Consider the following 14794-nt stretch of genomic DNA (forward strand, 5'->3'; position numbering starts at 1 on the left):
GAGGGGTCCGGGAGGGCCTGGCAGGGTATCTGGGGGATTGGGCCTGGTTGCTGAGTGTGTAAGTAGGGTTGCCAGGTGTCTGGTATTTTCTGAATATTTTTTTACCGGACAGGAGGCAAAAATACCGGACTGTCTGGGTCAATACCAGACACTTGGCAACCCTACATGTTTCAGTGAGTCATTCCCACTTATGCTTAACCTGTGCTACAGGAACAACTGAATTCTGAGGGGGGTTTATTTCATTCCTGACATTTTCTTATCAAAGCTTATTGAACACTTCACATTTTGTTTAAACATACTACTGTACAGAGTTTCTCTACATTTCCTTTTTTTCCCCCAACTTTTGTGTTTGATTTTTTTATTTTAGTGCACTAATTCATTTCCAAAATAGGAAAAATTTTCACTATAATAACTGACGCTATACTTGTGGTTTACAATAATTAGATTTTTTTAGGCATGTACCTTGAAGATTTGCTAAGGGATGGGGCATAAAGTGATGCAGAAAAAAAGATTACTAAAATATTAACTTGTCTTTAAGCTGCTGAAGAGGGTAATAGAACAGAATAAAATAACTATCCCAGAAGAAAATGGTATATCTTTTATTCTTATGGTTTCCATACATTTTTAAACTTTTTGAACTGTATGTCAGATCATGTTAAAATGCTCTTTTTGTAGCTGTGCCATTTTACCACTTATTTTTTATATATTCAGCTCATCTTCAATATGACAATCATTAAAAAATAAGCGGCGTGTTGATGAATCTCTAGATGACCAATTACCTAAACATAAGAAGTTAACTCAATTTTATGGTTAAACTACTATTCATCTTTAATATGCATAATTGATTAATGTTGGAATTTAATTAATACCTCATCTGTATTGTAGATAATTTGCAGTCCTGAGGATATCATCTCAACCAGGTAGAGGAGGAACAGTGACACAGCATTTATCTGCAGTGAAAAAAAGTATACTTTACTTTCAGGGAGTCATAGCAGACCTGTTCATTTTCAAACGAAAAATGTGATTTTAGATATACAGGAGAGAGCTTTTGTGCTATGACATGGTTATGTTCCTAAGACATTTTATGATTTGTAGTATTACACATAATTTAATGGTACTGATATGGGACACTGATCAGGAGAATTGTAGCAAAAAGTGTTTTAAACAACTGCTTTAGCAATATTTGTATTTAAAGATTGATCTGAAAATTGTGATATTAAAACATTTTTGCTTGGGAATACTGATTTGACCACCTGTGACAAGCCATTTCAAATGTATGTAAATGACAAGGTTATGGAAAAGTGAAGCACTAGAAGAAGCAAGTACAGGATGAACCTCTCTAGTCCACTCTGGTCCAGCAATATCCGTGGTCAAACATGATTTCAGTTAGCTGGATGTCCACTTATGAGTGTAGCCAAATTTCCCACAGTCCCATACAATTTGTTTATAGCCACCAGACCTAGCTCTCAGTGTTCTGTGCTGTTATTTAGTTCTAATTTACCCCTAAATGTCTTCGAACAGCCCAATAAGCAGTGGAAAAGTTGATAATGCTACTAGACAATATTGACTTCCCGTGGTTCAACAAATTCTCTGGTTGGCACCACTCAGGTCTAGAGGGGGCGGGACTAAAGACGTTCAACTTGTAGTAGTTTAAACAGTACTCTGCGTAATAGGAAAACAGTTAAATCCTAACAAATAAAGCATTAATGCAACCACCTGGAGAGAAGTATTAATTTTAATCAACTAATCAGCATATGATTAAGTTACATTCATGAAAAAATGAATTGTGGTCTTGTGAGACAAATCACTAATAGACTATTAGATTATCAACTCTCTCAGCATTCACAAGTACCATTTCACCAGAATATCTGAAACATCAATGAAGCAAAAAGAACAGCAGCATGATATACCATTCTCTAATAATATAGGATTCATATAAAATTGGTGTTTCAGACACAAAATTAGTCACTTTAAAGTGTTCATATTAATCAGTAACTTGCTTTATGAAATTAAAACAAGCTTTAACTTCAGTTGTCGGATTTAGAGAAATAGTCTGGACCCAAAATATGACCTTCCTTCATTTTTGAAAAAAAAACAAAACACATTTTAAAATATCCTTGCAATCCAAAATGTTTTAAGATTCTATTGTTTTCAGGCCACCAACTAGTGAGACAGAACAGAATAACAGAACTAAAGTGTTAAGTATATCAGAAAAGACTGGTAGAACACTGTCTCTCACAGTTCCCAGATATTTCCAAAAGATTTGAAGACATATCATATTAACTGCACTCTTTATATGTATCATATGTTTTCAGTTTTATTTTACTTACATTTTAAGATTCTATTGCTGTCTATTGCTCCCATGTTCTAACATAGCCTAACACAGTCATAATGGACTGGGAAAGAGGATGAGGGCCAGGAGGCCATAGGGATTTTGCAACAATGGTCTCTCCCCATCCCTGTAATTCCATTCCATGATGCTGAAGTACCACACTATGGAAGAGAATTACTAGAGGTGGAGAAGAGGGCTTCTGTCTCTCTATGGCATTGTTCCCTTGCAAATTGACAAGGATTTTGTCACAAAACAGTACGCTGTCCTAGTCAGAATTATATCCCACATCCCCATTTTTTGTGTATGTGTTTTTCATGGCAGCTACCAACTAGAGAAGCTACACCAACACAAATCCAGAAGAAGTGCTATTGTTTGGAGGAACAGACACTTAGAATACCAGGCCACTACCATTTCCTCACGATTATTCAGATTTCCCAAGAGCCATGTAATATCTAAAGATTATCATCAGAGAAAAGTGTATGCTTAGCATGTTTCATCCAGCAGCAGACTGGAGCATAATACTCCATCTATGAAATGATGTGCAAGAATTTCTTTAACAGAGCTGTCTGACTCCTAAACATGTATATTTTATGAAGGGAATAATTTAGCCATATTGACACCAAGGAATTAAATAATTCCCAGCATAACCACCACTCTTAATTAACTAGACAATATTTTGTGCTTTGGTTTTAGCTCTGCTGTTTTGGAAGCAGCAGCACTGTTCTTAGAGTTGTGCCAGCCTCTTCTATTATAAATAAGGATGGTAATGAAGCACAAATTAAATTAATTTGCTGCGAGTTACATAAGAAACATCATAGTTATGCAGCAGAAGGCATATCAATATGTCAAATGGAAAAGGGCAAAAAATAAACATAGAGAAAGCATCACAGACAATGGAGAACAACAAATTAAAAAAAAATAAAATAGCATCTGGCAGCGCCCTTTACATCTTTATTATTAATTAAAACTTTTCAGCTTTCTAGAAAATATGGCTGGGAACGTTAATAAAAATATAGCATCCAACATCAGAGTATTGCAATTTTTCAATGTATTTATAATACAGCAAGTGCAGAAACTATTTTTTTTAAAGTTGAGTTATTTATTGAAAATCATTTGTCCTGCTCAGAAAAAAAAATTGATATTTTCTGAAAAGGATACATAGAACTTGGAATTAAATTTCAAAATAGTTTGATCCATTCAATACATTTTACAGCAGACATCTCAATTTATGAATTCTATAAGTCTTATTAGACTATAAAGAAGCATCCATCGTGAAAAAGCATTTGATTCAATAGTAATATTACATAGAAGTATGCAGTCCTGCAATCACATTTAAAGGAAATGGTTTGGTTTTTTTACCTGAAGATGGCCATATTCCTCGTGGGAAAAGACTTCATCTCCAGTATATGCATTGAAAACAGAATGAAGGCATTTGGATGGTCTAGGATCTTGCTTAAAATGTTGAACCTAGAGGCAATTTAAAAAACATGAAAAATTGATTATAAATACACCCCCAAGACAAATTCATAATCAATGATAGCTTATTTTAAGGTGTCATGCATATATATGCCAATCTATTTCTCAATTAATAATGGATAAAGTTTATGTGAATTAGCACTAAGTAACTAAGTAATATTTGACTCCATTTTATATTATTTTTTCCTTGAGATGATAGAATTGTTCAGTTTAATACAACAATAATGTCTTCTTTACATATGTAATTTCATTCTGTACTCTTTGGTTTCTTAATTAAAGAGTTTCTCTACTGTGAACACCAAGAAAACATTGCATACAAATTCAATCATTAAAATTTCCTTTCTATTGCTACTACTTGATAAGAGCGACGAGGAGTCCTGTGGCACCTTATAGACTAACTGAAGTGTAGGAGCATAAGCTTTCGTGGGCAAAAACCCACTTCGTCAGATGCAGGTCACATGATATCAACTATGAGGACGACACGTCAAACAATGGTTTCTGCTACGTTCTATTTGTCTAGGTATTCTGGAGACTGAAAAAAAGTTTTTTTATGCACATTTTCCTCTCCTGATGAAGGATCTCATTCTATGATTTCACTGTATGATTTTATTTTTTTCCTATACTACTACTGCATCATTATAAACTATCATTTCTGAGATCTTCACACTTTTTTAAAACACAAGTTTGCCCTTCCTTCCATTATTCCTAAGATTTTCTTAATTTTTTTCCTTAAAGTAATTACATAAAGATTTAATTACTGGTGTGTTTTTTCAATGTTACTGGGGGCATTTTTAGCATAAAAGATGAAAAAAAAGCAAAGAATCGCCTCAAAGAATCAATCTTTACTAGCCTTGATACAATAGTACATCATCACCAAAAGAAGAGGTTTAAAGCAGACAGATGTTTTAAAAATAAATAAATTCTCTTGGAAAAGAAAGTCAGTGAAAAAATAAATGTCTACAGCATTCTTTACTTGCACAGCAGCAAGAAATGTACTACTTTAAAAAAAAACAAACAAGGTCTTACATGTACTTTTTTGGTTGCTTCAGACTGAGGTATATTGATTATATCGAAATGCGTCTTTTTCATCCAATACTGATAAAAAATGTGCAGATCTTATCTAGTTAACTAAACAACAGCTTCAACTGACATTATGATGGTTTTAACATTTGCATTTTTCTTCAGTACATACAGGAACACAACGTGAGAATTTACATATAATCACTACACGAAAGAAATCGCAAGTATTATATGATGATTAAAGATATGCAAAGAAAATTGCATGACTGTGCTTTGAGTTCTGATGCATCTAAAAAGACTAATTTAAAATTTAATCAAAAAAACCCACCCTAACAAACCAAAAAAACAAACAACCCCAAACTTTTAAACTTTAGAGATTAATGGGGCATGGTTTCTGGGAATAAAATGCAAAACCATAGAAACAGTATAAAACAAAAGAAAACATTCAGCATTTCTTACCCTGACTGAGAAAGACTAAAATATAGATCTGTGTAAACACTTGTCTAATTATCATACAGAATACTACGCATATGGTTTATCTTTACTTCAAGTCTACATGACTTTTTTTTTAAAAAAGTACATCCCAGCACCTATTAGCTAAACCAACTGCAGGACTAAAGACTCTTTATTGCACTCAAAAAGGTAGTGAGCTATGGAAAAATATACTGAACCGTATCACAGTCATTCTGAATTCATGGGTTTGAACATACTCATAAAATCAAAGTTTATACTCCTCCTTCTGCAACAGTACCAAGATAATCAGGGCTCAGACACCCAAAGGGGAGAACGGGGGGGTTGAATCCCTCCGAAATAAGCAACTGAATCAACTGATCTTATACACTATTATTATGATTTATAGCAGCATTTCCCAAACTATGGGCCGCGGCCTGGTACCGGGCCATGGGAAAAAAATACCGGGCCTCAGCGTGGCTTCCGGGAGGGGAGCAGAGAGGGGTGGGCTGGGAGGAGATGTGGGCGGGGGGAAGAGAGGGGGAACCGGCCACTGGGAAGCAGGGTTGGGGGCAGCAGGGCTGTCCCACGGAGCTCGGGGCTGGCGGGAGGGCGGAATCAGGGTTGGGGTAGTGGGGCTATCCCGCGGACAGGGGAGATAGGGAGGAGGAGGGGAGAACCAGCTGCCGGAAGCAGGGCTGGACGGGGGAAGCAGGGCTGGACGGGGGAAGCAGGGCTGGACGGGGGGGTCATCACGGGAGCGGTGCTGTCCAGGGGAGATCGGTGGGGGTCTGGGGGATCCGGCCGCTAGAAGTAGGGCTGGATGGGGGCAGCAGGGCTGGACTGAGGAGATCGGGAAGAGAAGGGTGGGGGGAGTGGGACTGACCTGGGCACATGCAGACCTGGGCACACACGTGAGTCCAGCCCCGGGAATTCCATTTTGTCCCCCCCGCCCCCGCATTCCCTCCCTCAAGCAGTTGCAAACTGCCTGGCAGGTAGACAAACTCACACAGCCTGAGCACATCTACCAGACAGCCAGATCGCAGATAAGGACTGATACACCTGATAATAATAAAATGTACCTAATTAGAAAATACTGGACATTTTATATGTCCGGTATTTTCTCAATTTGTTTCCCGGACAGAAGCCTCAAATATCGGACTATCTGGTACAAAACTGGACACCTAGCAACCCTACCCCTCCTTGCACCTTTCCTCCTAGCCAGATACCCTACCCTCAATCTGCTCCTGCCTCCTGGAGTGTCCATGCAGCGCTGGGTCCCCTAAGCCCTGGCCCAGGCTGGATCGAGGATGCAGCCGGGTAAAACACTGAAAATTTATTTAATTTAAATTCTTTTTTATATGTGTTTATATTTTTGGGCTGCAAAAAACAGTACTAAAAAAAAATGGGTTCCAACTAAAGTAAAGTTTGGAAAACCCTGATCTAGCCAGCTTTCTATTCATCTTACAGTCCATTTATCCAATCCATATTCCCTTAACTTGCGGACAAGAATATTGTGGGTGACTATATCAAAAACTTTGCTTACACTGGCTAATATGACTGTACCGGTCCTCCAAAAGCTCGTGAATGGATTTACTGGTCCCTGTGTCAAAAAGTTTGGGAACCCCTGATTTATAGTATGTCAAATAAGGTATTTTATAGATGCATTTAATGTACTGAACTTGACTAATTGTAGGATGTGCATCAAAGTTATAGATATCAATGTATATATGCAGAAAACTGTAAATGTAGCTGATACACCAGCAGCATCACGTCACAACACGGTGAGGAATCAATTACAGAGAAGGCACCTTCCAAAGCCAGTTCTTTACACACACCCAGATTCAAATACCCATCTGGTGTCTTAACCAGGAAAAAATAATGGTGTACCATTAGAGTTAATGGGAAGACAATGAGGCTACAGGAAATCCCTCTCCTACCCACCCCCCCACCCCATTTTGAATAACCACAAGTCCACGCTAGGAAAGAAAAAAGCCTTTCAAAAGCAGGCTTGAGTCTGAGGTTTTTTAAATATAGAAATTGAGGGATAGACTCTAAATGGGAAACTGCCCATGAAACACTGGATCCCCCTTCATTACATAGAGTGCATTGGGAAACAGTTTAGAAATATCAGATACCTTGTATTTAGAAAAGGGAATTAATCTAATATAATCTATACATTTCTATATTAATCTAATATAGAAATGTAAAGCTAGAGGTTGCACCTTTATCTTTATTTTCTGTGTAACCTTTACATATTTGCTTCTCCTTATTGTTTCATCTTTGAATCTGTGATTTTATTTTTTCAAATAAATTAGTTTTATTTTTATCCAAATTAGGACTATGGTGTGAAACTATGTGGAGTATGTCCCCTAAAATGAACTGATAATTGGGGGCTATTTTCACACCTTTGCAGTGATGAACCAGAGGGGAAAAGTTTGAGTGTCTGAAAGTTTAAAACTCAATATGGATTGATTTGGGAAGACTTAGGATTGGAAGAACTGTTGGGATCGACTTGCAAACAGTAACTAGGATAATTGTAGGCAGAATGAGACCATTAAATTTGTGGGCTGGCTCCTAGTTTCAGGATTCTGAGCCACAGATCACAGCATTAAGTCATCCAAAGTTACCAGATGGTGACAGATATCCTTACTGGCCTGGGTGATCCCCAAAATTTCATAAGCATCTATACTTCTGATATCCATCTTTGGAACCAGATCACAATGTGCCTTATCTTTCACTCTGAATACTACTTGCCTACTTTATTTTCTGAAAATAAAGAAACCAAATATTTTTTTAGTAGTTAAGATGTGGTTAAGATGACATGGGGTGCGCATTCATAAAAAGCTGTAAAACTGAGGGAGGAAGAGAGGGAGGGAGGGAGAAAGCTAGATAGATAGATAGATAGATAGATAGATAGATAGATAGATAGATAGATAGATAGATAGATAGATAGATAGATAGATAGATAGATAGATAGATAGATAGATAGATAGATAGAACGAACAAGATAGATAGAACGAACAAGATAGATAGAACGAACAAGATAGATAGAACAAGATAGAAAGGAAACTGAAAGCAGGGCCTAAAGAGATGGCAAAGGAAAGAAAAAACAAGTCGTTCCCCCCCCATAACTTTTATGAAAAAAATTCTAGAAATAGAATATAGAAAAAGATTCTAAAAATGCTATTTGAGTGCATGGATATAAACTATGGGCCAGAGGCTCAGCTAGTGTAATTTGGCTTCAGTGGAGCTATATTGATTAGTGTATCTTTATTAGAATGGCTGCACATCTGCTGATCTGATCTACACTAAGAATCAAGAGAAGAAACAGAAAGAAAAACAGAAGGAAATAAAGGAAAAAGTAGAGAAGATGACAAATAGGCTTAGAAATCTAGAGTACAGATTAAAGCTGTGAAGGAAAAATGAGAATAGCAGGAGGAGGAAGAAGAAATTTACATGACTGCTTTGAAAAAACTCAGTTTAAGGAATATAGGCCATATGTCCCAGAAGTTGCAGGCAGTCGAGCACGGTGACTGTCGGCATGTCTTGGAGAGACTGTGCCAGGTAACTAATGCGAGTGAATCTGTCGGCAGGGAGGGATGCTCAGGCTCTGACAAAGTTGAGGTTGGTCCCAATAAATTGGATGGATTGTGAGGGTGTAAGCATTGATTTGAGTTGGTTTACCAGGAGTCTGAGAGAATGAAAGCAGCTTAGGACCATGTGAGTGTGATGGTGGCACTCATGTCTGGACCTTGCTTTGATTAGGCAGTCATCCAGGCAGGGGTATATGGTGACCCCTTGTCTCCTGAGATGGGCGGTGACTGCTGCTAACATCTTGGAAAATACTCTCGGAGCTGTGGAGAGTCTGAAGGGCAGAACCGTATACTCAAAATGGTATGGACCTTAAGTAAAACGGAGAAAAGTCTGAGAGGGTCTAATAGATATGTGGAGGTACGCATCCTGTAAGTCGAGAGGGGAAAACCAGTTGCCAGTCTCTAGAGCTGGGATAATGGTGTTTTTTTATGTATCTGTTCAGGGATCTGAGATCTAGAATAGGTCTCCAACTGCCAGTCATCTTTTCTATGAGAAAATAATGGGAATAAAATCCTGTTCTGTGAAATTGCCGTGGAACAGACTCTATGGCTCCTAATTCTAGCAGGTGGTCTACCTCCTGTTCTAATATGACCTCGTGAGATGGGTCCCTGAAGAGGGATGAGGTAGGCGAGTAGGAAGGGGGGAAGGGAGAAAAAGGGGATGGTGTACTCTAATGAGATGGTTTGCAAAATCCATTTTATCTGAGGTAATTAATTTCCATTGGCGTAGGAATGGGAACAGACGAGATTGAAATAGTTTAGAAAGATTCTGAAGTTCTGAGGTGGGTGATCTGGTTTTCGGTCTCTTGACTGTAATTTCAAATTTGCTTATTCGATTGAGGTGGACGGTTGGACCTGCGACTGTCACCCTCTGTTGCCTGTTTCGACCCCCCTGCTGGTAAAGGTGTGTTCTCGTCTGTGATATTGATATAGGGGTTGCGGGCGCATTGGTCTGTGATATGGTTGGTACCTATATTGTCTGGTTCTTGTTGCAGGTGTTTGGATTCCTAGAAATCGGAGAATCGCTCTGGAATTTTTCATGGATTGAAAAACTTCATTAGTCTTCATGGAGAAGAGGTTTTCCCCTTCAAAGGGAAAGTCTTCTCCTGCTGGTTGGAGTTGTTGAAGAAAAGCCGAGGAGTTATTTCAAGAGGCTCGCCTCACAGCGGCTGTAGCCACTGTGGCTGTAGCTCTTGTGGCTGTGTATGCTGCATCAAGAGCAGCTTGCAGCGCTATACGAGAAATTGTCTGTCCCTCAGAGACAATTGCTTTGAAATGTGATTTTTTGCTTTCAGGGAGATTCTCAATAAACGTGTTCAGTCTCATGTAATTTTTGTAGTCATATTTACTGAGCAGCACTGAATAATTTGCTACCCTCAACTAGAGCGTGGCTGAGGCAGACACCTTTTTGCCAAATGAGTCTACTCTTTTATTCTCTTTGTCTGATGGGGTTGAGCGATTTTGCTGCTTATTTCTTTGTTGTGCAGCATCCGCCACCAGGGAGCGTGGAGGAGGATGTATAAAGAGAAATTCAGATCCCCTAGGAAGCACATAGTACTTTTGATCCACCTTTTTACTTGTGGGGGGGAAATCGAGGCAGGTGTTTTACATTAAGTTTTTGTGAGTTGTAGAATGGCTGGGATGATAGGAAGAGCGATATTTGAAGATGCACTCGCTTGCAGGATGTTAATAAGCTCATGGGGAGTATCCTGTACTTCCTCTATGGGAATATTTAAATCTTGTGCAACTCTTTTAAAGAGATCTTGGAAGGAGGAGATGTCCTCTGAGGTGTTAGAATATGGAGGTAGAATTGCCTCTTCAGTGTCAGATAGTGATCTTGTTTAGATCAAGATTCTGCCGTTGACATTGGGGAATATTGGTTCTCATTCACATGCTCCCGAATGTTTCTGTGAGGAGATTCGGTCGAGAGTGAAGGAGGCTTGTTGATATGTTTGGTTTTAAACGATCTCTTTGTGTGTTGTTGTGGGAATTGATTCCACATTTGCCACTGTGGGGGGTATGCCATGGCCCGGAGTATCCACAGATAAGGAGCCCAGTGAGTCATTTGCGCTCCGAGGAGATCTGGCTGCATCTGACTGAGAAACATTGCTGACCCTTCTGAGTAAGGGGACAGATGAAGTGAGAAGGCAGCCAATTCCTCTCCCTCTTCTTCTGAGAGGGGGAAGGGTGGATCTAATTAATCGGAGAGTAGCGAATGAAGGCACCTCTATTCGCTCAAAATAGGGGAGTGAAGCGTTGAGGCAATCTGTAAATCTTTGTTCTCCCTGTAGGTAACGAGGGGAGTGTGTGGTGCAGGCGGCTGCGCTAGCTGAGAGGAGCCCACTGTTTCCACAGAGCTGAGAGGGACAGATGTCACCCCCAGCAATCGAGGGGGAGGGGGAGGAGCAGTACTGAATGGCTGTTCTATCCCTTCTCTGGGTGCCGTCGTGAGAGTCTGAGGTACTGGTGGAACTGCCGTAATGGTCAGCGATACCAGGGTATCTGAGGCAGGCACGGAGTGGCCTGTTGCCCTTTTGAGGGCAGCATTTGCAGCGCTCCTTGGCTTATTATGCTGTTCGCCTGAAGTAACGTACTCAGATGGTTCTTATCTGAGTGGTCTGACTTTTTTCCCCCTCTGAGTGCCTCCTTATGGGTTGCTGAGACAACGAGCTTGCCCTTCTCTTAAAGGGCTTAAGCTTATCTTTGTTATATATATTACTCTGCCCAGAGCTCGAGTCAGTGGCATGTCGCTTGCCATTATTTGTGTGGAGCATTTTGAGTTTGAGCTCCTTATCTTTGTGCGTTCGTGCTTTTATCTTGGCGCAGTGGGGGTAGTCTCTCTGTGAGTGAGAGTTCCCCAGGCATTTGACGCAGTTGTCATTCCCGTCAGAGGCAGGCATCACGTCACTGCAGAGCATGCAGCGTTTGAAGCCAGGTGAGCTCATGCTAGCGTATGGCTCTGGCGGCAGTTCGAGACCAGAGCTGCTGCCTCTTTTTTTTTTTTTTTTTAAACTAACACTAACCCTGACTAACCATAACAATAAGAACAGAGAACTAACTATTAATGACTAACTATCTAATCTAGCGAATTAATTCTGAGGAGAGGAGAGAGCACTGTAGAGTTCCATCCGCAGCCAAGGACAGTAGAAAGGAACTGAAAGGGGGGGAAGCACGCATGCACGTAGGTACCAGGGGAAGCCCGCGCACTCAGCACACTGCACATGCGTGGCCCTCTAATGCACTGCTAGGCAAAAATCCATCCAGAGGCAGAGGGATGCTCAGCACCTAATGTGGAGCACTCCCAGGAATGCCTCTCAAAGAAGAACTCCCATTTCTCAGCCCTATACCAAGAATTGAAGATAGAAAAAATGAGTATCCCCACCCCCGGTTTCAGTTGCTACCTGGGATCTCAATAGGCATTTAAGGAGTGAAAGGGTCTCTTCACTTTTAGGCTCCTATTGCTCCCTCGGCATTGTACAGGATCTATATTGAAAAAGAGAGCTCACTAAGTGGCATCTCAGTTCCTTTTGCTTTCCAGCACCATGCAGGAACTAGGAAAAGAGATAATTCCTTTGATCCCAAACATGGAAAAAAGCAACAACTCTTCTGTTGTATTACTGATTTATACCTTCCTGCAGATCTCAGAGACAGAGTAAAATGTAGTGTCCCACAAAGCAGTACACATCAGTGATGTCACTATATGCTAGACTCTAGAGTATAAGATGTTAAGCACAATTAACCATCAAACAAAACAGTGAAATTGACTATGCACTAAGTACTGTTAGATGTTAAAATAAACACAATGAAAAGAAAGAACTTTCTTCTGTATTCTTTTTCAGTTATATTCATCGTACGGGTTACATGGAATAATAAAATAATAAGCACAAATTTTCAGAAAAATGTTATTTTCAAATTGACAGAGTCCCTTTAACTCATCCACTCTCCTTGGCTAACTTTTCCCCTACTTCAGACATATGCACACAGGGTGACACACCGAGACCAACCTCACCACTAATAATGTAATTACACAAAATTCTGTAATTTCAAGATATTCTCTAGCAATCTTAATTACAGAGGGGAAAAAGCCAATTATGATCCCAGAATATCTAGGGTTTGAGAACAGAAAGATCATGGAATGAGTATACTGATGGTCTTCCTTTAGTACTGTGACGGGGCAGCCCCGCCCCGCACTCAAGCCCAGGGAAACCACCTGGGGCCGGGGTCGGAGAAGGCCCCACCCACGCAGCCCTACCGGGCATGCTCCAAAGGGAGCCAAGGTACAAAAGGCTACTGGCCTGCTCAGAAGGGGCAGACTGTGACCCGAGCTGGAGCTAGCAACCCCTGGCCAGAGAGGGAGTTGCCGAGGGTGCTGCTGCCGGGCCTCCGCTGGGCTCAGCCCCAACGCCGGAGCCGCCGACCGACCCCCCGTGACCCGAGCACCGGACCGGACTCCACCAACTCTGCGGCTGCCAGGGGGAGTACCACTACAGCCAGTCGACCGACGCCAACAGGTGGGACCGCGGCAGGCCGAGAGCAGGGGGTAGGAAGCGACCCAGGGCAGGGAGCTGTAGAAGCCCCTGAGGGCTTGGGGCGTTGCGGGGAGGAGCCCCCGCCGAGCCAGTGGTGGGAACCACCCGCCACTACTAGGGCCCTGGGTCGGGGCCTGGTGGAGAGGGAGGGCCCGGGCCCCCCTACTCCTGCTGCCCGAGACCCTGGCAAGTGGGGACCGGAGTAACAGACACTGAACTGTGGACTAGACCTCTGGGCCTGCAAACTGTGGACTAGGCCGGGAGGCCGCATTTCCCCTAAGAGAGGGGCATTGTACTTTGGAACTAGGCCAGTGGGCTGTATTTCCCCTAAGAGAGGGGCATTGTACTTTGAGGGCTAGGCCCAGACGGGCTGAACTAGGCCCCGGATGGGGGTGGCAACCCCAAGACAGCGGCGAGCCCCCCGACAAGTACCTACTTCTTACAATGTAAAATTAAGCCATAAAAAGGTAGAGAAGTGATGACCAGTATACTCAATGATCTGTTGGATAGCTGACCAAAAAAGTTCTAGCATCTCTTCAAAAACAGAGATACCTTGCTCTTAAAACATGAAATTCACCTAGTGTTGAAAGATTCTTTTCTCTAGATTTCTGAGGTCAGGAAGGGAAGGAGCTCCCATAATCCCACAACCTTCCATAGAAAAATCATTACGTTAATGGCCTGATTTTGAAACATTCTAAGCACTCACCATTCCCACTGATTCCAAAGGGAGCTGCTGATGTTCTGAACATCCAGCAACAAATCCCAGAAACATTACTCATTGTTATGACTGATTAAATCAGTAACAAAGACTGCCAGAAGCTTGCTTGGAGTGTATTTATTAGGACTACTATACCGACTGTATCACTAATGTTTCAGATAGAGGGCTGCCAATCATGTGTTCAAATTTTAATAGTAATTTTAAAAAGGCAATTTTGAAGTACAGTCCACCATTTATATACAGGATGAAATTCTTCTTAAATTGCACATGGCTAGGCCTAGAAAATGGGAGTAGTCCATCCTTAGCTGGATTGCATCCCATTATTATGTTGCCCTTTTAAATTTTATCTGTATTTATCTACAGGAGATGTTACAGCTCCTAGTTAAATTACTGCTTTAAAGTTAAGTGACTGCTTGTGTCCACACAGCAGTATTTTTACCTTATCCGCTTGGCGCATATAGCAGTAGAGAATTCCTCGCATACATTTTATGGCAGAATGCTCCAACTCATGTGTCCTTCCCTTATCATCATCAATGCGCCTGGGTGAGAGAGAGAACCCATGAAATTAACTGGAAATGCATTAAAATAGAAGGTCAGTAGTACTTTTGATAATTATTTAACTACATACTTAAACACTGTTACAGCAACACCCATTACTGTTAGTATACATAGA

At 41.0% G+C, this 14794-nt stretch overlaps 1 protein-coding gene across 9 annotated transcripts in view; it reads right to left on the minus strand.

The window, feature by feature from the left end:
- PHKB (phosphorylase kinase regulatory subunit beta) overlaps positions 1-14794 on the minus strand; it is a 238260-nt gene that overhangs the window by 166865 nt on the left and 56601 nt on the right. For all 9 annotated transcript variants that reach the window (XM_006121183.5, XM_089781466.1, XM_006121180.5 and 6 more), the window contains 3 exons: positions 14561-14660; positions 3692-3799; positions 870-950 (listed from right to left, as the gene is read on the minus strand). In XM_006121183.5, the coding sequence (XP_006121245.1) occupies positions 870-950; positions 3692-3799; positions 14561-14660 (289 nt within the window). The remainder of the gene's footprint in view (positions 1-869; positions 951-3691; positions 3800-14560; positions 14661-14794) is intronic.

This window comes from Pelodiscus sinensis, chromosome 12 (genome assembly GCF_052426305.1).
Source record: "Pelodiscus sinensis isolate ZL-2025 chromosome 12, ASM5242630v1, whole genome shotgun sequence".
In the NCBI taxonomy this organism is placed as follows: Eukaryota; Metazoa; Chordata; order Testudines; family Trionychidae; genus Pelodiscus; species Pelodiscus sinensis.